Source organism: Lepisma saccharinum, chromosome 3 (assembly GCF_977018435.1).
Source record: "Lepisma saccharinum chromosome 3, izLepSacc3.1, whole genome shotgun sequence".
NCBI lineage: Eukaryota > Metazoa > Arthropoda > Insecta > Zygentoma > Lepismatidae > Lepisma > Lepisma saccharinum.
In genome coordinates this window covers 73,453,927-73,479,226 of record NC_139231.1, presented here as the reverse complement: position 1 = coordinate 73,479,226, position 25,300 = coordinate 73,453,927, and the positions used below count along the sequence as shown (strand labels likewise).

General features: G+C 40.2%; 1 protein-coding gene across 8 annotated transcripts in view; it reads left to right on the top strand.

Annotated features, from left to right (window-relative positions):
* Nucleotides 1–25,300, top strand: part of wrd (Protein phosphatase regulatory B subunit well-rounded) — a 223,993-nt gene that overhangs the window by 149,082 nt on the left and 49,611 nt on the right. For all 8 annotated transcript variants that reach the window (XM_083118787.1, XM_083118789.1, XM_083118786.1 and 5 more), the window contains one exon: nt 14,505–14,704. In XM_083118787.1, the coding sequence (XP_082974913.1) occupies nt 14,505–14,704 (200 nt within the window). The remainder of the gene's footprint in view (nt 1–14,504; nt 14,705–25,300) is intronic.

Sequence of the window (25,300 nt, the reverse complement as noted above, 5' to 3'; positions counted from 1 at the left end):
GTAACGAGAACATTTCCTTACGAGTAGCTGTTGTTAAGAAACAAATTCCTGAAACTTTTTCTGGTGGTCTCACGGCACCCAGCTGTTGTTTGTTATGGCTGGGCCTGGGGGTATGACTCCCGCTGCTGTCAATAGCTACTCAATCGTTCCCGAGAAGCCAGGTTCACCAGGAAAACCTAAGCGACTATTTTGTTATTTGGGTTGTATAGACAACAGGCTTTAAGATGTTACGATATCGTAGGTCTCATGGCCCAAGAACTACTTTCTCTGACTGTACACCAGGAATTGGCCAGAAGGGAGTATCATGGGAAATTGCTTGAATTGAACCTTGATGATACACTATGTAATCGATTTAATAAACGACTTTATGTAGCTTATCTACCGTTTATGTTTATCTCCAGATAACTTGGGGTGGGAAATGATGGATTGATTTTCTACCTTTGGGTTAATCGCGTGGATGGAGATGTGCACTCGCATGAATAATCATGCCTTATTCGTGATTCCAACCAAGAACCCCTGCATTTTTATAGGGGCCTTCCTTACCTTCGAATAGCAAGTACTGAATAAGTGCATGTGCTCCTCATCTTTTATTAATCAGGCACAGACTACTAAATTTCCAGTTTAGCTCCCGATTTTTGAAAGGAGTCTGGTTTAGTAGTGTTGCAACCATCCACCGACCGATGAACCAGTGAGCAAAAACTAGAAAAAGTTGGAAAAGAGTAAACTACGTGATGCCCTATTAAATCAGAATTCAGTGTTATTGTCAATTTCCAAAGACATAGTTCCAAAGAATGTTCTTGCCCGTTTCGCCCGCAATACAAGTTTTTCCAAGAGTTGCTTAAAATTTATACTGATTGTTTATAAAGTTATTGTATCCGATTTGTTCGTGTTATGTTCCAACCACCCAGTAATAGCTAATGCTATAGTAGGGGCGTTTTGAAAATCTGGAAATACTTCGAGTTATATTTAAAGCACATGTATAATTTTTGCAATGTTATATTATAAATACCATTACCTTATCTCTCTGTGCCGAAATAAATATGAAAAATGAGCATTTTGAACTTGTCGTATGCCCTCCTAAGTGTACTTTGCTGGAGACAAGAATTAATTATGTTGTAGCTAGCCACGTGCGCATAACTCAAAATATCATGTAATTATTTTCGCGGGCGAATATTAAAAGGCGTGTAGGAAAGTAACATTTGCTCCAATTCGGTGAGAAGGGCACCAGATTCTCTCGCTCCGGACTCTGAAATCTCTAGTTACTATCTGGTGCCAAGATGCATTGTTATAACAAATATACCGAGATTTCAGACTGAAACGACACGTGTCTATTGGAAACCAACCATCAGAAATAAATGCACAACAAGCTGCGCGTGTCGCTTGCCGCTCGGATTAGGCCCTTTATCAATGCAATGCTTCGTGTCTGTATGTTGTTTTGCGCATACCCGGTTAATGCCCTCTTATTGGATGAAATGGCCCGTGTCGCTTGTAACTTCAGTGCGAAACTCGCTTGCTTGTCGCTTCTGTCTGAAAGCTCCTTTAATTTTTACATTACTCCAGTGCATTTTGCAATCCAGAGAATGAGTTTGGCAGGAGAGGGGTGGAGGATGATTCAGGTTCCACATAGCATATGTTTACGGGAAAAAATGCAAAATAAAACCTTTTTATTAATTTCACTTTCGCGTTATAGTCACCGGCAATAAAACGGGACACCTAGATTCTGAAAACTAGCTTCCCTGCAAAGCGTTGCGTGTTGTCCAAGTCTACTGCGATAAGTGGATTGTAATAGCAAAGTTTCAATGGGAACTTGCATCTCCGCCGTAGAGTTAAGCAACACACACATCGCCTTGCAGGGAAGCGAATATTTCATGATCTAGGTGTCCTATTTTTATTGCCAATGACTATAACGCGAAAGTGAAATTAATAAGAAGGTTTTATTTTGCATTTTTTCCCGTAAACTTTTCTGTTTAAAATAATTTGAATAAAATAATCAGCATAAGAAGGGGTTGGGTGAGGATCAGCATACCTGATGCATTCCATACTTGTCCTTTCAAGTTGCTACCGGTGTTCTTTGTGAGTGTTTTTAATCAATTTCATCATCACTCATCCTCATCGTCGTGATTAGCCAAAAGTACAGAAAAGCGACGCGAAGTAACAAAAATCAAATTAAATCAAACAATGCTGGGTCGTCAATATTCTGGGGCTCACACCGGAAATCGAATCCGGGACCGCTCGCACGAAAGGAGAGGACGCTAACCATTTGGTTACGCGAGAGCCCAACTGTTCAATTAAGGATGGATATACGACAACTTCGCTTTTATTTCCGCTCCATTAATATAAATATTATTACCAGACATTGTAAAATCAATTCAGAACTTTAGCGGGCAGTGAACCCAGTGGTTTGCTGAATATCTGCGAAATTGACTTGCTGAACTGTTTTGCAATTCTGTTCATCCACGTGTAATGTCTCGTCATTGCTTCGCTGCAGCGCCCGTATCACCTTTGTTGTAGATGTCGATCAATTTCCCACCTCCCTTCAACAGGTTGAGCATTTATAAATAGACGCGGCGCTGAAGCTGGCGGGCGGTGTGTAGTTCGCATCGAAGAGCGTGTTATTCTCTTCAGAAAACAAAGTACCATGCAAAGTAATGGTTTGACGTTTCTCGGCTGGCAGGTCGTCAAGGCGTCGGAGCATGTTTTCCGGTAAGAGGGCAGGCAATGTCCTATTTTTTCTTCATAATCCCCGCTTCCCCAAACTCCTTGAATTTAGAATTCTAGCGTTTGTGTGTCGAACTTCTTGCACGTTACTTGAAATTGAAATCCCCTCCATAATAAATATTGCCAGTGAAATAAAATACTGAGCCGCCTCGGTGGAGAACGGTAACGCTGTTGTCTTATCAAAGGGTCCCGGGTTCGATCCTCAGTGGAGTCTCACTGGTTCGGATTCCAGTGGAAACTGTAAGCATGAGGGACTTGAAGCAAACTTTTGTCTCTGAAATAAAAAATATGTTTGAAGTAATTGTCACCTGACAGTCTCTTTCAGTAAACATTGTTGATCATTAGGTAATCGAATGAACCCCCTTTCTCTGTATATCTCTCTCTCTTCGTCCTCTCCCGTACACACACGGGTGGAAAATGATCAGTAAAGTCATTTTTGTCTGTAATTTACGAATTTTTTCGTTACTGTAATTGAAGTCTTTCAGTGAGATGATTTTTTTTTTTTTTCAGTTTGATTAGCGGCATTATTTTACTAACGTATCATTATACTGAAAGTTTAAAAGCCATGTTTTCTTGTCTTCTTCTTGTTTTACTGTATACCATTTTACATTTTTTTACCCTGCATGTATCTTTAAGTACGAAATGTAAACCTTATCTTGTCTTCATTAAAATATTACTTTTGTGTTCATTAAGAAGATGTCATGACTGACTACGTCAGATAATATTGTGTATAACTGGAATCTTTTATGTATAAAATGTGAATTTACCGATACGCTGCAATGATTTTTTATAGGTAATTAGTCAGTATTTGGTTCCTGAAGACTGTAAATTTTACCCATTGAACTAATTTCCATCCCTGCACACACACACACGCACACGCACACATCTATATATATACATACATAATGAAGAAACTTGAAGTCTGAATTCTCATATTTACCCAGCTACAGCCACCCACAAATTATGTGGGCGAGTAGAAAAACCGAAATAAAATCTTGTAATGCGGAACTAATTATAATGGGAGATCAGTTAACAAATGGACATCAGGCATTGAATTAGGCGTCCTGAATTTCTAATCTTGCCCAGAGTACAATCGCTTTATTAAGAACACTGTCCAGTATGATCGATTTTCTTGCCTACCACTATTCCCCGTAGCATGATTTGACGACATTCGGTCTCCGCTGCTATAGGTTAAATGTTGGGGTTTAGGAAGCATCGGCAAAAAGGACAGCTTTTAACTTGCCAAGTCTCTTTCCCTTCAATGTCTACAAGAGAATTTTGGGGAAGATGAACATCTCCCTGTTCTTCCAATGCCGTGAAGCGGAGAGGTACGGCGAAGGGTTGAAGATCTGTCATTTTAGCAAGGCGGCGCACGCTGTGGTTTCTGCAGGAAGGAGAGAGATGAGATGGGGCAGGGAAATCAAACCTTGTCACGGAGAATAGGGCATTTGGTCCCAGGAAAAAAGGAAAGAATAACAGTAAAAATTTTAGTGCAAAATGCGGAAACTAGACCAGAACCTAAAGAATGTGGTTTATTTTCCAAATTTCAAAAATGAGATTTTCATGACGATAAAGTAAGCCTCATCTCAAAGCGAGAACAACTTCACAAGTACTCTATAGTGGCTAACGCAGTCGACAGATCTCGTGCCCATTGATTATTTTTAGGATTATGTTGAACAGGTACCAAATGTGTGGACCAGCACGCTTAAGGATCGTTTCCGAAATCTCGTTGAGTGCGTTCCTGAAATGATTGTAGCTGTTAAAACTGCGATTGAGGGCGAGGGGACACTTCTCTCTAGCTAGTGTTCCTAGTAAAGAAGCCACTGAGTGTGTACAGAGATCACTTTTAGTGAAAAGATGTCAATTTATTCGTTAAACAAAATCTGAGCGTCAGCGGCACACGCAATTCTATATTGATTTACTCTCAAATGTCAGGTGCCTATGTATTCAGCTCTCTAAATGTCAGCAAATTTTCTCTGGACTACGCAGTCTCGCCCTTTCAGTAGTAGATGTCCAACAATATTGTGATTCCGTGAAGACGGATTCCTAATGGAATTTATATAAATCTCTTCACAGTATTTCAGCCTGAGAAGACTGATTGCACCAATTCACATGATACCACTATCCATATTTCAATTTTAAAAATGCTGAAGTTTCATGTTTCACGTGGAAGTATTGTCATTACTAGATAAAAATTAAACTTCGTGGTACAACATATCTTTGAGGTTGATTTACGTTGGGTAATACGGTCATCGCGTCGACTCCTATGGTCAGTCTGGAGTCCGCTAATGATTGGTTGATCGATTGTTATATTTACGTCACTTTTCTGTCACTTTTGGCTAACCGCGATAGTGGGGATGAATGATGTGATGAAATTGCCCAGTCTGCAATTCGTACCCGACACCCTTGGCGTCCTAGTGCGCTCTGCCAACCACTCCGCCACGGAGGTCGGCTCCGCTGAACGAGTCAGAAGAAATAAAATGTCAAGATTACTACCAAATGTGTAGAACCTATTGAAATATGTCAAACCCAGTTTAATGTGAGAATTCTGTTGGTATAATTCAACGGTTTTGTATTTTTTTAATGCTACTAACTAGCTGGTAAAAGCCCATAGAAGTGTAGTTATGTAAAAAAGAATTCAGGCTCTAATCATAAGTACTTAATAATTGTCACATATGACTTTGGAGAGTCGCGGTGGTGTGGTGTGGTAGGTAGGGCGTCTGACTGCCACGCGGGAGACCCGGGTTCGATTCCGAGGGTAAGTGATCTAAAGTCGGAATCCCCCCCCCCCGCAGAAAGCTGCTCTGGTGTTCACCCACCCTCAAATCAATGGATACCTGGGGGGGTAAAGGTGGCCGGAGCGTGGTGCTGATCACCTCACCTCTGAAATGGCGGAGATCGAGAATGTGTGGGCCTTTACCCCCACATCCCCTAAATGTGCCTTCATTGCACGGTGATGTATGCACGGGGAACTCTTTAGCTTACCTTTTACACATGACTAGAAAGAGCAACCAATTTGTATGCGAAAACAAGTATTTTTGTCCCATTAAAAGTGCTGATAGCCCGTCTGAGACTGGGTCTTATCACCTCTCATTGGACAGGACTTTCTCATGTATTGCTAAATGTATCGTTCGAATCTGAAACTTTGAAAAATCGTGTGTAATAAAGATTCGGGAACGAATCTTGAATTCGGTATTGGGATAAAGAACATCGAAATTGGGGATTGGTACAGGAGACCCGGAGTTAAGGATTGAGACATGGAACCTGGAGTAATTCGGATTCAGGCCCAGACAATGTCCCTCTTTCGCTCATAACTTGATGTCACTTCTCTCGTGTCCAAGCAGCTCAAGGAATAAAAAATATCCGACCTGTAATAAGTTTCTTTGCGCGCCACAGTGTAGGTTTTGCTCCCTTGAATTGTAAGATAATGTTGCATCATGTGGATGGATACCTTCTGAAGCTTCTACTTGGATCTCACACGTAAACATATGCTTCTGATAGCCGTCGTTCCACTCCAGCGCAGTTCATTCCGACAAGTATTGATCAATTCTCTCGTGATGAGTAATGGCCCGCCCTGGCTTGCCATTCACAGACGTATGAGCTAGGGTGTAACAGACCGTTATTTTGACCTGATGTAACTTGACGGCCGTCTGCGTGTGACATTCATAGTCCGCCTCGGAGACAGTTTAACGCTTCAGTTTCAGTCGATTGGTCCAATCTACTACTTGGATTGCTCGGTGAATAGGCAGGTGAAGCAAAACACTTTCCCAAGGCAGTGGCGTACATTCTAGGCTAGCTAGTCTGTGAAGCCCGAAGCCAATAAAGAGAAATACAGAAGAAAAGGTGCATTGCATGGCATCAGTTTTTTAACTTTGCAATAAGAAATCTATCAACAGAAATAATATATTTTGTAACTCCTGTTTTGAATTTTTAACATCAAAACATGAAAGAAGAACTTTTCAGCATGTTTTTTTTTTTTTTTATAATTAACAATGTAAGATGGTGAAATATTCCACGTCTTGAACTCAGCATACGACACTGGACACTGTCCTAATGCATTGCAAGCACTGACTAGATTCTCTTCTTAAGACCTTACCAAACTCTCGACTAGGAACCGACCTGCCATTCGACCAATGAAATTTTGCAACATATTTAATTCTGCACTAGCCAAGGTGCTTATTGTAGAGTATATTTGCAATACAAAGTTGATCCGATATTTTCATTTTTTATATATATATATATATATATATATATATATATATATATATATATTCTACAACTGGACTTATAGGCTTCTTTTGGAACCGGACAATTTTTCTAGTGAAGTTGACGAAGCGTGAAAAGAAAATTGCACAAAACACGTATTATCCGCGACAGGATTTGATGTCCTTGCCCCATTCCTCTTCTACAGAAGAACCTGTAGGCGACCAGAACTTCCAGTTCAGAACGCAGCTTTGCAAGAGGTTCTGATACAATTACCTTGCTGCGGACTGCGGTGTAAGTCCGCAATATACGAAACGCATCAATTTTGAACTTTTCGCCGCCCTTATTGGAACAATGTCAAGATGTCCATCCGCGTCACTCTCCATCTGTTCAGTCAGTGTAATACAGGCTTTTTCTTTCCCCCTTACTTGCCAGGAATGGAGAATGGAAACTCGTTTCAATTGTATTCTTTTCTATTTTTATATTGCATCGGTTTTTGCTAAACTGTTGTGGTAGGGTGTAACAATAGGCATTTAGCTTAGTTTGTTTCCCTGAGAAAGTCTTGGAATTTCTTCCCACAATATGAATAGGAACCTCTTGAAGCTCATATCCGCTTTCAGCTGGTTCAAATTGTAAAAATTATTAACATTGCGATGCTCTTCGCGTTTCGAGTAGGTTTCAAAACTAACATATTCATCTGGGAAGGCTGACCACATTTTGCACCACGAGACATGGCTAGCATCCTCATGCAACTTTGCGTGACAGTTTCAAGTTTTGCAGCCATCGCCAATGGGAATTGTTTGTGCTAGGGTAACAGTACGATGTAAATGTTACGGATTACGCGTACTCAATATACATAAAAGTTGTACTGAAATGGGGAATGTACTTGATTGCTTGGATTAATAATAAAGATGTTCTCGTAACGAAAGACTTGTTTAAATAGCCAACCAACAGGGATGCTACCGAGGCAGCCTTGTATAAAAATCGAGAAGAGACCGAGATTTAGCGTCAGATACTCACGGGCTCGTTCCTGACTAAAGAATCTAAACACACCTAAATTTACTTTTCAGCAAGCGAATATCTGCCTGATTATTTAGATAGGTCACACATTTTAGAGATTACTAGCCGATTACCCGGCGTTGCCCGGGTATTTATTTATCCCAATCTTGTATCAGACAGGAAAATAATGGATTCTAACTATAGTGTAAAATGTAACAAATTTTAAATGTGATCGTGAATGTCACCAATTACCTTAGCGACTCCGAAAACTATGAATTCGACACTAATCTAGGTAATTTGTGGCATTTTATTTTTCACTCCCTTTCACCCCTCATACCGATAAGTGAAGAACTTTAGAGTAGAACCGCATTGGGAGTGTCACGAAAACTATGGATTCCATTCGCAACACAGCCTGAATTTTAGACAACCTGAGAAACACTATCGTTATGCGGATTGCATAGAGTCACGGATGTCTGTCTGTTCTGAATTTAATATCGGTGGTTCTCGATTATTTTTACATGTCACCCCTTCTCACCCCACCCCTAGGGGTGCCAGGGTTGTCTTACCCCCAAAATATTATTTCCAGATTGCAAGTGATACATGTACCAAGTTTGGTTGAAATTTCTCCAGGCGTTCGAGAGTTATGCCGGAACAAACAAATATATACACCCACACACACACACACACATACATCCATATTTATAGATATAGAAGATTGGTGAGCTTCTACTGCATGGTTGCATATCAATTCAGGATAAGACTGTTTTTAAAGGTTCGTATCAGGGTTGACAATATTTGTGTGTTTTAATCAGGAACAAGAAACAGGTTTTGAACAAATAAATAGTTTAAAGCATGTGTCAAAAAAATAATTATTTTCTGAGACAAATGGTTGATAAGAAATATCTTATGATCCGAGGAAGGACAGTGTGTTTCTAGTTATAAAGTAAACACTTGACCAACTTCTTAAAATACCTTTTTTTTTTTTTTTACATGAATACCTACATGCCATGTAGACTTTTCGAGAAGGTTCAATCATTCCACGTTTACTACTCGATCCCCGTAGTAGCTACGCTGATTCCCGAAATATCACATTTTATTGTGAACGCAACAAAATACATCGATGTTAACAACAATGCATGTTTAGTATTCATCCAGATACTATTCAATCATAAAAATGTTTTAAACACTCGTAAAAAACATAGGCATGTGTTCCAAACGTTTAAAAGATGATTTAAACATGCTAACCCTGTCTCGTAGCACCGAAACTAGACGTCAAACAGTTTTTTCCCCTTTACCCTGTAAAAGTTTATACCGGAACACGTTGCGTATGGGTACTATATTTTTTTCACGTTGTGTGTTGGAGACTAGGTCGAGACATCGCCAAGTCTTGTCTCATCTCAATACCTTCGCTGCAAATGACCATCACCAACAGAGTTGACTTGTTTTTAACATTTTAACATGATTTTAGATTACCATTTTCTAATTGAATAATATTAGGATGATATATTTGTGTTTTGTATCGTAACGCACATTGTTAATATCAGAAACATATCATCCCTCCCGAATAGGATATCTCTGCATGAGAGATTTTCTAATTGCGTAAATAGGTATTTTAGCAAGATGGTTAGAGGTTATGGCGTAACTACGTAGATACACAGATAAGAAACGCCTTATCAACCATTCTTCTGAGAAAATAAGTCTCCTTGGCATGTTTTAAACGGTTTGTTTAAAACTTAACGTTTTGTTTCTTTTGAAACAGTTTTTGCCAACCTTATTCACCAGCGTCACTTGATATTAATTTCGGGGAAACGTGGCCCTTTTCTCTATAATTAAGTATTTATAATTTGGTAAAGGCTTCGGGTATTTTTTCCCTCCATAAAAATACCAACCAATGAATTTCCATAATTAACAACTTACTTCAACCATTTTTTTCCTTATTAATTCATCTCAACCAAACTTTTTGTTAATTCAAAGGCTGAACCAAACGTTTTGATTAATTGATATAAAATAAGTTTTTCTCTGTAATATATTGAAAATACGTACAATATGAAAAACCTGACAAAACTTTAGCTGAGAATGCAGGTTTGTTCATAGTATCTTTTTATTTCTTAAAATTAGTGGGGAGATAAACTTGGTATTATGCAGGGGATATAGATGAACTTGGTATTATGCAGGGGATATGGATGATAAGCACCCAAAAAGAGACATTCGTATTCTCCAAAACTATACATAATAAATTGATAAGGCTTGCTACACTATTCACGCATTCGCACAAGATTACCTGCACACATTGATCATGCAAAGATACGTGAAACTCTGCATCACAGAACACCTTTCGACGATATTTGCTTCGGAGGCCTCTTGTCATATCTAAAACTGAGAAAAACTGTATGGTCTAGGCAAAGATCATAAAATTTGATCAGCTCAAACAACGCTGGCGCGCTCTCGGTCTGCAGTCACATCTTAACATCGTACAAAGCACGTGGAGAGAAGTTTGATTTGATATCGCTTGGATGTTTGCCATATTGCCAAGGGATCCCACGTTGAAGTACTCAGGCTAGAAAAGTTGTGCTAAAGAAATACATATGGTAACCAGACTAGAAGGAGACAGGTCTCTGTATTATCGAAACATACTCTCGGAGAGACACTTCTCGTTTGACACTTGTGACATTTCGCTTGAACCAAAAGGCTGTATTATGTGACTTACTTAGACATACCACTAGGGTGGTCGCCTGCTTTATACAGAGGTTATATATTTCGTTTATTTTAATTGCAAAGTTAATAATTAGTGGCAACTGTGAATCTGGCCTTTCCCAAGTTTCATATCGTCAAAACGTTAGAATTTGTTTCTCTCAACGGAAGGTGACACATTGCCCAGCCTCTTCGAGAATAGAGGGGAGAACAAGACCTTCCTGAAGAAGAAAAAATGAGCTGTACGTGAAAGTAATGTTCGTACGTCAGTTTTGTGACGTTTTATATTTGATCACCCTTTGTGTTTGTAATTTTTATAAAAGGCCAATAACTCCAAAGATATTATTTTTATTCGCAGAAACATCTGGACCCGTTTTCTTATTAGGGGAAGGATCTCGTGCGTACGCAAGCTCTCCTGTCACGATATCCTACACGCAATTTTATCCTGTGCAACAGGTTGTCTACTGAATAAGCGAGAAGTCGAGAGTCCCCTTTCCCTTTCTTTGTGCATATGAACTCATTAGGTTACTTAGTAAAAACGGAGCGGCTGCGTAATTATGCATGTAGCGAGAAATAGAATCCTTTGGGAAGAATCACCTACGTTTGTACTGAGAAGTGTGGTTGCTCTTTCTACCTCTGAAGTCTCTGTTTCTCATAGCCGTAACCAACGGGTTTTAATTTTTCCATGCAAAATACAACACTTGATGAGACAATTAGAAGTAGTGGCATGATCCAAGAAGAATGACTGATTTTCGTGTTAATGTACCAATTCTCTAGATAGGGGCAGGATCACTATGTACGGGTACCTATAACATATTAGATTTTATTGTGTTGGTTATTAAACGTTTTTGATAGGTTATACGTGAGGTATAATGCTGTTGTAGGCCATAAGGTTTATCGTGAAACCTCCACCACTTCATGATGAAATCCTTGCCTGCCATAAGTCCTTCCACCCACTAGCAAGAACACTGGAGACAGGTTTCACCGCCAGGTGCAGAATCACCCCTTTTCGTCCAATTTTACTTTACCGTAGAATAATTCAAACAGGCGGTCGCAAAACTTCGTCTCAGTGGTTGTCATGATTATTGTTATTAATTAATCCATATAAAGCATCAGTTTACAGAAGTGTTTGACATGATTGAGTGAACGAAAAACAGCCAATGAAGTTGACAACTGTTACCATTCTTGATAAGTGATTTGTCTGATATCTCGAGAGAATCTCTTCATTCGTTACCAATAGGTTTATATTAGTTGTATTGTTATAATTTTAGAACTTACATAAATAGTAGATATTAAGCCAAATTTATTTTAATGGGAAAATGGGAATACATTTACGTGACTGAGGAAGAGGAAAATGTATCTCACACTTGAATCTGTCAGCCTCCTTGCTTAAAACTTCCCAGCAAATTTGATAGTCTTCATATTTTTTCCCCCCCTTTCGCTTGAAATTGTGACGGAATTTCCCTTCATGTAGCAACACTGGCTGGAGACACCACTTGCTTCATTGTCTGCCAACCAGAGTTTCTTTAGGTGGGCTATTTGAACGCTTGGTAGCTATATTCACAGCGAGGAAGGCAACCGAAACATCGGGAGCCAGTATTTCAATTCGCGATCGGAATAGAATTTTCCCTGTAAGGGCTTGAAAAAATCAATGATGTTATTTGTTTCCCATTTAAAAACCCCGTGCAATACCACTAAGTCATGTTTGCACCAAGCGCACGTTTGGCAACAGCAGCCCATAGACGACAGGTACTGAATGGCGGGAACTGATTCACTACAAACCTTCTGGCCTATATTAGCACGCAACGTTCATAGGCGTGCGCACGGCCCCTAATCATGGATGTCTGTAGATTTTTTCCTCGGAGGGACAATCAAGGTATTTTTCCATGGGGTATATTACCCCGATAAGTGTTTCCCCCCTAAAAAAACAGCACTTGAATTTGAAATCATTGCATTAATGTACATTACCATGACTGACATCAAATTATACGTATGAAATTTATACCTTTAGGTTGACGTTGCTCCCCCTTCCAGACGCCCATGTCCGTACATTATTATACTTTGACCTAGAAATTTAGTGTAGAGAAATCTTATCGCCGTTTTTAAACGATATAATACTCTTAAAGAAAATAAAGTATTTTCAAGCCGATTAAAGTTCAAAGCAACTACGGGGAAAGGGGGTGCAGTGGCGCAACCACAATGGTCTTGTCCCTCCCCAATATTGGAGGACGGAAATCAATTCTAGGGGGCAAGGTGGGTGGGGGCAAACATTGAGGTAAAAGAAAGCAAGACTAGTAGAACTAAAAGTAGCAGGACAAAGTGATACTCAAGATCGAATTAGTTTTCACGTCTTTCTTGCATTATTTCTTCCAGACTGCCAAGAGCGCCTGCAGGGGGTCACAAAGGAGAATTGCTCCCCTCGATATCAAATTTTATACAAATAAAAATACATTTCGTAAAATGTTCTTGCTCTCTTCGCTCGCAGTGTCTCCTTTTTATGCTGTCAAGTTCAGAGCCGTATCTAGGGGGTGGCGGGAGTTGGCTCTGGGGACGCCGAACGATTTAAATTAATAATATGCGCGCATACACATCAATGCAATGAATCTAAAACAGTGAGATAAAATGAGCTTTTTTCTTTCCCGACTGACATTTCGTCACGATATTTGCCCCCCTCCCCCACTCATCAGAGGGTCTGCACACGCCTATGGTAACGTTTATATGAAACAGACGTAAAGGCCGTTGAGCCGACCTCTGTGACGGAGTGGTTAACATAGCGCTACGGCGCCAGGGGTCCCGGGTTTGAATTCCGGAATGGGTGTTCTTCGGGAGTGTCCCGCTGTCATCAAATTGTCACTCATCCTCATCTTTGCAATTAGCAAAAACTGGCACAAGAAGTAAAATAAACCAAATCAAGCAAGTAAAAGTCGTGGAGCCAATCATGCAGGTAACAACAGAGGCTATTACTTTTAGCCACACCCACAGTTGCAATTTCCACATGGGTTTTGTAAATGCGCGCCCCGGCATGGGTGGGTGTATCATAACGAGTATAAAAAGGGGAGAGTGGCGGAGAGGCTGAAATTGATCGTCTTTGACCCAAATTGAATGCGAAAATCTTGCTTTGCTATATCTGGTAGCCGCTGGCGTTGACCAATTAGAGACATATCCTTGCAATTGCGCCAGATCATCACGTATACCCTGTCTCAGCTAACTGTAGAGCAGGGTCGCGCATATCGGCAGAGGAGGAGGAGGAAAATCGGAAAATCGAGTGGTGAAGGCGCAGCGTTGCCAACCGTACGGCCCAGACCTATCCGTACGCTAAATGGACGGCTTGTCAAAATTTGCTCGTGCAGTTTTATCCCTAATATTTCCCTAAGAAATTCTTAAACCAAATGTACGGACCTTTAGACAAAAGTACGGTCAGTTTGCCATGTGCGTTCGTTATTATCCTTTCCAAAATTTGCAACGCTGCATAGCGAAGGAGGAAATCGGGTAACTCCCGTCGCCCATTCCACAATCACGTTTCTCTCATTGTTAATTGATGGAGCCGTCTCGCGTTTTTACTTGCACAGAGACTTGTTCTCGTTCGCATGGTCTACAGTTAGCTAGTAGTTTAGTTATTAGCTGATAGTTTAGTTACTTCCCGCCAATAGCCTGTTTCTTCGCGGCCGATAATAAGTCGCAACTTCGCATCTCATTTCCTTTAAGACAGGTCACCCATCTTGAACTTCGGTCTTATTTGTGGTGTACATCAGTTTCATCCCATTATTCTTCATCCTCACCGTCCCATTAGCCAAAAGTAACAGAAAATCGACGCAAAAGAAGTAAATACAAATGTTTATTTCCTGTTAAATTTGTTTACAGAATCATTGATGCCTTGATGTTCTCATTCGCAGATGCAGCACCGAGCGAGCGGGAGGAACTGTTCATCCAGAAGATCCGCCAGTGCTGCGTTCTTTTCGATTTCGTGACAGATCCATTGTCGGATCTCAAATGGAAAGAGGTGAAGCGGGCAGCTCTCCACGAGATGGTGGAGTACGTGACGACTCAGAGGGGCGTCATCACGGAGCTCATCTACCCCGAAGCCGTCAACATGGTAAGTACGACGGTTCTGAAATGACCACAGGTATTAAAATGTTCTTGTTTCCCCATAGAGGGTCGATTGATTGGAAAATAAGGGCCGCATCGGCTCATGAGCTCTGTGACCACCCCCCATATCATGAGGAAACGCACAGAATATTAACGCTAAACTCTGGTGGAACAACCCTTCGCGCCAGGACCTGGCAAGTAGCTTTCTTTTGGTGACATGTGGTCAATGGATCGCACCCCATGGCCTCTGTTTTCTGACTGTCAACCATTCTACTACTTCTTTACAAGTAGCTCTTTACTCTCATGACATTGGGTAAGCACCGAGCTTTTGGTAAGTCCTTAACCTTTTGAGTACCAAATAATGAATGCACGTGATAAATATTTTTTGTAGATTTTCGGACATTTAGTACCCCAAAATTGCAAAACATGGTTTTTCCCAAAAAGTCTACGAGAATGCTGTGACGTTATGTTGTTTCTGAACAAACAACATTTGGACTTCGTTTCTTTTTGAGTAAGTTAAGCTCAATAATTTGTTCATGGATGATGATAACTTGAACTACAGAATCCAGTATAAACATTAATTAAGGAGCGCTGTCGAATAAAGTAAAATTTACATTGGGATGATGGGAAGTGTAGTGGCTATGCAGGATGCACGGAAAACTTAACATTCAAGAAGAAAGAAGCATGAAGAAACTGTTTGTCTCTGTATTGCGCCGAAACATACCCATAGATACAAGTTACATGCTTAAATCGAAACGATACACTGGGCTTCAATCCACCATCATCCAGAGCTCATCTTCCAGCTGAGCGCCAGCTAGGTTCGAGACTTGGCCTTCAAACAGGTGAAAACGTCCAAACATCAGCCTCCTGCAATTTAGGGATAAAAAATAATGATTTTGTTCATTGATCATAATGTGCGTTCAGACAAATGTAGAAATGCTACTTCAAAAGTTATTTAGCTTTACACAACCAAATAAACGTAAATGCTGTGTTCGCGTTTACATTTGTACTGGTCTATGTGGTATGAAAGTTTACAAAACAGTTTTGCTTCAATGACAGAACGTACTCGCTCTCTTTCGTCGGTGTAAATTTCAATAGCCCTTTGCATTACATTTTTATATATCATATTGCCTTCATTGAACATTATTTGACACTGGATATAGTGGTACTTTCTATTCCTTTCTCGGTAATTTATCCTCTTCAGACCCCCTTCCTTTCTGGCTTCCAACTCGCCAGAATTTGGTGTAGTAAGTGATTCTCTTTTCTCTCGTTCTATCCAATGTTGCCTATATACGAGAGCTCACCGGTAATGTACTGGCTAACCCCGTCAACGTGTAATCAAAGTGTCCTGGATTTGATTCCTGGTTGAAGCTCATTGTATAGTACTTCGGATCGTCCTTTTAATTGTAGGTAGACGAAGTGGTCAGCGCAAAGCGCTTGGAAGCCAGATGTTCCAGGTTGAAACCATGGTCAAGCAGTGAATGGATCATTGTGCTTCTCCCATCATACAGTCTATCGTTCATCCTCGTCATCGCTATTAACCCAAGGCTGACGTAAAATAATCGAAACAGAAAGAGAAACTGCAGCTCGAGTCCCGATTAAGCTATCTGAGCATAAAGTGAACTTAAAGTAAGCTTTACGAGAAGAAATTCATTTGTACAAACCAACTATCTTTGAACTTTCAGTCCTTTTCCTCAATGAGTTATGATATTCAAAGACTATAGGTTCGAATTGTGCAGCAATAGTCTCCATATAGCAACGAACACTGTCCATTTTCACATTGCACGAACACACCACAAGATTATATGTAAGACGTTCGAAAACATCTTTATTCCAGTAGATATTCAGGTACAATAAATACACTTGCGAATAAACACTCTGCTTCGTAAATTCCAGCAACATTACCATTACACCCATTGTTGGCAACATCGTTGTAACAAAACCGTCAAAACAAGCCAGTGTTTCAGAAAACTAACCCTAGTCACAACAACAAAAACTAGAACTACCGTTTACAAACCCACAAATATACTACAAAATAGTACATTTTACAGGGAAAAATAATTATCCGCCATCTCACCATCAATAACCCCTGCTGGCTTTCTCCTTGATACCAAAGGGAAAGCATTCTTACAAGGATTCTTTAGTTTGTGTTTTTACTAAAGTTAGTAAATGAAATTATCGCATGCGTTTGGAACTCGTTCTTTGTAGATAAATGCAAGATGAACGGCGCAGGTATGACGTCGGCTTTATTGTATTGACTAAGGAAGTAATTTTCATTATAATAATGTGAGCCTCCCAAAGCAAAAGACCCTGGCTGACGTCTAATTTCTCAATTCTTGTCCTTCGTTGCTTCGGCTATTTTTAACTTCAGTTATGTAACGTGTAATTGCTAGTCATAACATTCAACACTGAATACTCTTCTTTTTTTTTTTTGTCAACATCAACAACAGAATTAGTTGGTCTATCTCAGTAAGCAAAAGTGCTCAGGACGCACACAAGTAAACACACAATTTCTCGTGGAATTATACTAGAAACTTTCAGGTGCTTGCGTAGCCTTTCTGTTACAGTACTCTCTCGGGAATCTGGCCATTCCTTGCAAATGGACTGCTACCAGAATGATGTGCCTAAAACAGAGCAGGGCCAACTGAAGGGAACCGGGAATCCCCATTGATTGTCACCAAAACCTTATTTCTGATTACATAAGCATGGCTATTTTGTTTGAGTTTATTTTAAGTCCATTTTATGCATAGAAAAGCTATCGAGAATGAACGTAGTTTAAAGTGTTCCTCCACCGGATGCGTGGCTATTTATTTTAAAGAGATCTGGACTTATTTTGACTGGAATTAGTTTGTTACGGCTGCATAGCATAATAAGTATATTGCAAAATCATGTAGCAATTGAAGCTGAGATTACTGTTATTTTTTTGTCATTCTTAGACCTCGGAATTTAGGTTTTTAACCTATTTTTTTTTCCTTTACAGGTATGTAGGAAATAAGTTATGTCAGCGTTTCGTAAAAAAACGCAACGACTGATGAAGTTTCATAGTGCCTAAAAAACCTATTTTAGGTTTATGCGCCTAAATCAATCCTTTTTTTAGGTTTTTGCGCCTAAATCAATCCTTTTTTTAGGTTTTTATATATTTTGAAAGATTTTACAGGATTTTTATGTCTCACAGACATTTGCTTTGTTTGGTCACGAAAAATTTCAATCACGGACGTGTTTGAAACGTACTCTTTCTTGATTTCCCATGGTGATTTTTCAAAGCTCTAAACAAAGCAAAATGTCTGGTGCCACTGTTACCTGTACAATCCAAAGTGGGTGTGATCTGTGTGGTTTGCTCACTTTCGTGTCACTTCGGTACTTCGTGGCATTCACGCATTGCAAACTAACATTTCATCATTGAAGTTTGCACCACTGACTACGTTTTGTTGAAAGATTATTTTCAGCATATGAGATGATCCTCACAGACAAAATTTCGAAGTTTGACTGTGGTGTTGCGTATGCGGCGAAGAGTGGATTTTAATATCAAATTTCCAATGGTAAGTTCTGCCATCGCCGTAGGGTTAGGCAACACACACAACGTTATGCAAGATAGTGCGTATTTCAGGATATAGATGTCCCATTTTCATTGCCGGCGACTATACCTAATCAGCATTTTTCAGGAATTTTGAGCCGCCTCGATGGCGTAGTGGTAGCGTCGTTGCCTTGTAATCAAGGGGTCCCGGATTCGATACCTGGTGGAGGCACATAGTGGTTCGGATCCCACTTTAACCCTATTAGTCTATGTGCATAAAGTGGACTTGAAACAATAATTCAACAATGAAGTTTCTTCAAGACATGTCACCCTTTGTCTTCGCAAGACCAGTTAGTCTCCGCGGTTTCGCCTTTTCCTCGCCAAGCTCTCGGGACGTCACCCCTTTGTTCTCCCTTGGGGGAGACTTTCTAAATGAAGCCTAACCCAGTCTGCGAAGGCAGGATTAGCAAGTGTATACCGTATTTCAAAATTTTCTGCGAAACTGGGATATTTAGCGTATGCGTCCCGAAAAATGTTGTTTCAGTACTCCGGAATACGGATTTCACTTCCAGTACTGTCCCGGCGTTTAGTAAATCAACTCTCTCTCCCTCCCTCCCCCTCCAGTGCTGTGGAGGTGCATAAAATCGAAGATCAGATTCGCACGGCCCGGACTGTTTCGAAATTCTAGTGGCAGTAGGCGGGCCTTATGATAAATAGCATCTGCAGTCTCTCTTAGCTGACTGGAGATTGATTAGGTTATCAATATGCGGTTGACGTTAGCACGAAGTGAAGAATGTGATTTTTTTCCCCGCGTGGAGGGCGGAGAGAAAAAATGTATTTGTGCAAGGTGCCCGCAAATCACGAGTCATGCTGCCGTCCTTGCATCATGGCGCAGGTAAAGCAGCGATTTTTTTTTCCTGGTTCGAGCTATATTGGTGTCGGATTGAAGAGACACTTTGATGGCGGACCCAGCGAGGTGATGACAAAGAAGCCAGCTGTCAGTCAACCCAGGTCGCTAGTCACCTGTTTCTTTCTCATATTGCGCTTGATCCCCCCCCCCCCCCCAAATCATGGCTTGCCTGATCGCTCTGTGTGTGCGTGTGTATCGGAAATTCTAGAAGAAAAAAATATATATATACGTATATATACGGTTTCCATGGAAACCGTATTTGTGCATCCGTTCTATGTAGGCGTCAAAGCGAGAGTTCAACTTTTTCTCCTGTAAGGCGGCGTTATTGCGTCGTTGATATTTTAATTCTCCGATCCTTTGTGAAGTTGTGCTTTTGTTTTCACCGCCGTTTCTCTTGTCTTGCATTGGTCGCGTTGGGATCGTTTTGAAAATTAGCTTGTGCATAAAAATAATCGCGAGAATTGAATTTTATTCCCGTGCATTTCTAACAAGTCTTTTTGTAAGTTGTGTATTTCATGTCGATCGATTGGAAAGGTAAGACCCATGTGTGCGTAGGTCCAATATGCGTCTCCTATCTCTCGTCTTCCGAACAAAAACAAATCGATCAATAATTCGAACGCAAGGAAATTCCCCCTCCTATGCCTCCTTTTCAATTCTGCTGTTTGAAGATCGTTCTGATCCGGACGAAGAGCGTTTTGTTCAAGTGTAACAGTGAATTCAATCTCCGTCGGAAACGCTTTACGTTTTCATCTACTTCTGTAAAGCGTTCGGAGCACTTTTTGGTCATGATTATATCTTGAACCAGTGGACAGATAAATGTGTAATTGTACCCGAACATTGAAGAAGTGTGTTTCTCGCGATCCATTGATCCATGTTTTCTGTTGCCACAATAGTTGCCCTGAAAATAAAATTTCGATTTCTTTCCACTTATTTCGCTGCGCTTATTCCCTCATCTGCTTCATCCTCATCGCCGCATTAGCCTAGAGAAGTAGAAATGTAACGTAAGTAACCAAAATGCGTATAGTTCACTCTGGAAAATGAAAGGACAGTGAATTATTTTTCAAATATGGAATTACGTTTAAACACGTGAGCGCAAGTCTACTCTTATCCCCCTCCACAGACACAGAGAGAGATAAGCGTATATTGATAGCATTCAGTGCGTTAGCGATTTCTAAATTGAGGCAAGTTTCATATATATTTTCCTGTACTCCAGAACAGTTAATTGTTAAAATTAACCTCAAGTCAATTGACTTATATTTTCACATACACAGAAAGTAGGATTCTCGTTTCAATGGTCCATTATCAATCTTCCTCCAAATGTTTAGGTTAGAGTCCCGACCATGGCATAGATATTTCATTATGTGCACTGATTAATCTTTATCATGTCATTGCTTCATAACTAACCTAAAGAGAATTGATTAACGAAGTACAAACACGAGAAATTACGGCATATTAATGAACTTAGAACGATGAGAATCGTCGTCTACAGGAAGAGAAAGTAACAAGATTTTTTTCATCCTTAAGCTATTGTTAATAATGACAATAACCAAACGTGTCCTGTATTCGGTAGCCGTTGAAATGCCTACGAAGTGCTGTTTCTGCTATTGTCACGATATCTTTGAATGAGTATAATGGCACCTACCTGGGTGACGAGCGTGGCGTGGACATTGGTAGTCCTTGGCGAGTGTCCCTTCCGTCAGTGTTATCCTGTTTGTGGTGATAGCCCAGATTGGTGAAAGGCGACATAAAATTAGAAAAGATAACAATAAGAGTATGGTAGCAGTGGCGCACCCGGGCCTAGGGTTAATGAAGGTCGTTGATCCATCCATCCTTAAGAGAACGTCAATGTAGAATAACATAGCAAAATTTAGAATTGGCTACTAAAAAGAACAGGATACACCCTCCTCTTTTGTAGTCATAGCCTTCCCTTGCAAAATTCCTGGATACACCTCCGTGTGGCAGCAACTGTTGTCTTGGTTTCCATCTGGGGGTTGAGAAAAACCTTAGGTTACACCCACTGGGCCCTAAAAATAGAAATTCTTGCTGATTTTTCATTATTTCCGCGCGAATCTCTCTTTCCTCCTACGCGTCCACATCTGCAAATCGGTGTGCTGCGTTTCCGGTGAATTTTTGCTACAATCCTGCTTTTGAATGTCTGCCAGCTTAGAAATCGGAACACGAAGTAAGTATATTTGTGGAAAAGGGTGAACTTGTCGGAGTATATACGGCAGACTCCCCCCACTTCCACTTTATGCTCAATCAGGCTTACCGGGTACTGGACCCAGAGTGTAGGTGGAATCCAAACCACTGTGCAATGTGCCGCCAGGGCGAATGGGGCCTTACGTTGGAGTATACTGATTGGCACTATGGGGTTTCTTGATCATGAGCAATATGTTTGTTGGGTCAACTATTACTTTCACCCCCCCCCCCTCCCCTGTTCATATGCCACGATAGTGACTGTATTTCTGAGACATCATCCTAACGAGGTTGGTTTTTCTTCGGTGTGTACCAGTGCCTCACCAAGTTGTGTTTACGGGAGCAGTGAACCGCCCAGCACCACCAAGATGTGCAATTCACCTGTGGATGCCGACGTGTTACGTATTGATTAGTATCTCTCTACCGACCCTCCTGTTGCCGTGTGCTATATAGGCCTGGCGGTCGAATTCCGTGAAGAAACTTCGCCTCTGCTCCCAAGGTAATTTGTCTAGTCCTGTTCGTAAGACTTGAAAGTCTCTTACGGATTATTATGGATTATGGCGGAGTTTATACTGGAAATCCTGGTAAAAGGCTGGGAATATAACTGTCGTTGTTGTAAATTTGTTAATTGTAAACACGAATTTGCCTACATCCGATGTTTCCATTTAATTTATTTCCTTATTTGCAGTGGCGGAGACATACTTTTTTACTTCCACTCAATCATTTTTATATTGTGGAGAACGTGTATCTCTTACAACAGGGTGGCTGTTCACCTTGAATTCCGGGAATTATACGTGAATTCTGCGTGAATTTTTCTCCGTAGACTTGAAAAATTGCAACTTTTATTATTCCAAATCCCATTGAATTTATACATGCTTAATTCTCAATTCGTTTACTTTGTTAGTGTCCTTTACACAATAATATATCTGATAGACGGAAAATTATTGCAGGATATGAAATCTTGAAGCTGATTAGGTAAATTTGAATTTGAATTTCTTATAGAAGAAACTATTTTTCGTAGATTAATATATCCCGTAACATTTGTGACTTGTGTTTGTTGATGTATTTCGAATCCCAGAATGTGAAATGGCAAATATAAACTCCGCACCTTGAATTAAATATTTATATATATATACCATTTAATTGAATTGAATTGGGATACATTGGAATCGCACAGACCTTTTATATTGTTAATACATTGTGTGTGGGTGGTGAGAGGCGGTAATACATAAGGTTGAAATAGAGAGAACCTCTCCTTGTACCCTTGAATTTTTGGAAAGTTCGCCTTGAAAACCAGGAATTATACGTGAATTTTATCATGATCGTAGAGTGGCACGATGTACAAATAGTAATTATAAAATGTAAAAGTGTTGAAATATAGTTGTTGGCCACGAATATTCGTAAATATAGTATCGTAGTCGCACAACACACAATAACCTATAAATTTTAAGAAACATTGAAATACAAAATAATAAATATGCGTAACTAACATTACGTGCATATGTACGCTTGAACACCCACACCATATAAAATTTAATAATGAAATACAAATGAAGAAAAATGTACATTTAAAAAAAGTTCACAAACTCCTGATATTCCACACAGTATCTTGAGTTGAAAAACCATCAAGTTTTTATTTTTCAGTACTGGTAAGTTATTTCCGGCGCCACGACGCCAGGGATTCCGGGTTCGATTTCCGGCCTGGGTGTTCTGTAAGAGTGTCCTTTCATTAGTTTCATCGTATCACTCATCCTCATCGTCGCGATCGTAGCGACGCTAAGTAACAAGAATCAAATTAAAATTGTTTACTAACTCATCCTTTCTCAGGAGCGCCATAACTTATCTGAAAGTGTTATTTTTGTTATTTCGCATAAAAAGGCGGCATGGTGTCTAAACTTTGTATCCCTCGTGCTATAAGGGTGTATAAGCCACGGCGACTCTGTACTTTGGCGTTTATCCAATAATGTGCATTTTGAGGTAAGCACGTGCTTCCCGTGTAGCTACCAAGAGTACGTCGCATAGGGCCTCAACATTCGGTCCACGACCCTCATCGTGGGCCACGGCGACTTGAGCTGTCGCCCTCAAAGTTCATTTTAACTTTTTGGCGTCCTTTCCTGGGTGTTAGACGAATCGAGAGAGCGTTCTCCTCCACTGATATAAAGTTCGTGAAAAGTATGAAAGTATTAAGGTTGATGCAAAAATAATGGCCGAATTTTTATGCTTTGTGTTTTACAAATGTTTTTTTTTTCCTAATAAATATTTTTGGTTATATTCCTTGATATACCGGGTGGTCCAAAAGTCCAGGAACTGTCACATATCGTGAGAAATACACATCGAATCGGAAAACGAAAAGATACGTTTAATAAATTAAAGAAAGCTATTCAATGATATCACACTTGATTCCCCACCCCCGCCCCTGTGAAATTTTAAATGGAAACCCCCATTTTGTGTTGTAGAATTTGTAGAATCGGAAAGAGGGCTTCATTCCGAGTCCAACGAGCTATCAACCATCCTCCTAGCTCAATTAGGAACGGAGATATGGCGATTTTAAATTAAAGGGGGGGTCTTCCATATACTTTATTGAAAGGTCTTGACGTGCAGATTCCGAATCTCCAATCGCATTCACTCTAGCTCAATTAGGGGCAGAGCGTCCCTTTGATTTTTGGGTTTTTTTTATTAATTTTTCACTTTTTCTTCTTTTTTTTGCGAAAATTTAAAATCGCCATATCTCCGTTCCTAATTGAGCTAGGAGGATGGTTGATAGCTCGTTGGACTCGGAATGAAGTCCTCTTTCCGATTCTACAATACAAAATGGGGGTTTCCATGTAAAATTTCACAGTTGCACCCCGCCCCACCCCACCCCCAGGACGCGGGTGATATCATTGAATAGCTTTCTTTCACTTATTAAACACGTTTTTTTTTTTAGTTTTCCGATTCGATGTGTATTTCTCACGATATGTGACCGTTCCGGTACTTTTGGACCACCCGGTGTATTATTTCTAAAGTTTGATTTATTTATGTTCTAAGCTATTCACCATGACGCTGTGAAAGCAAGAAATTCGCATCGTTTTGCTTCACGAGTTCAAAAGTTAGTCGCAGTTCCGCGGAAACAACTCGAAATGTCACCAAAGCGTGGGGTGAGGGAAGCTTTATTGAGCGTGCAGATCACAGACGGATCGAAAAATTCCGTACCGGCGATATGAGTCTTGAAGATGAGAGTTAAGGGCGTTCATCGGAAGTTCACAACGACCAACTGAAGACGATAACCTAAGCTCACTCGCTCAAAACAACACGAGGGACTGCAGAAGAACTCTACGTTAATCAATCGACCATTGTTCGCAATTAGAAGCAAATTGGAAAGGTGGATAAACACAATAAATAGGTGCCTCACGAATTCAACGAGAACTAAACATCGCCGTTTTGAAGTGTGCTCTGCGCTTCTTTTGCGTAATAATAACGACGTGTTGTCGTGTCCGGCATTGGTCAACAGAAAAAGTCGAATCCTTCTGGAATACAACGATCGACCGCACTTCGCACAACCAACGCTGCAGAAGCTGACGAATTGGGCTATTAAACTGCCTCACCCACCATACTCACTGGACCTCTCACCAACCGACTACCACTTCTTCAAGCATCTCGACAACTTCCTACTGCTGCCGAAAACTCCTTCTGAGAGTTAGACTCCAGAAGCACGGAATTTTATTCTACCGGAATAAACAAACTTGTTTCTCATTGACAAAAATGTGTTGATTTTAATGGTTTTAATTTTGATTAATAAGAAATAAGTTTGAACCAGGTTATAACATTTCATAGTTGCCGTTCAAAATCGGCCATTTTTTTCATCAACATGATATAACACATTTTTCATTATCTATATTCAAGCGCCAGATTTTGATTGAATGGAAAATCTTTGTATACTAGGGATGGCCAAGAAATCCAAGATTATTGTCCAGATTTCGTCATTCCCATTATGTATTGCAATG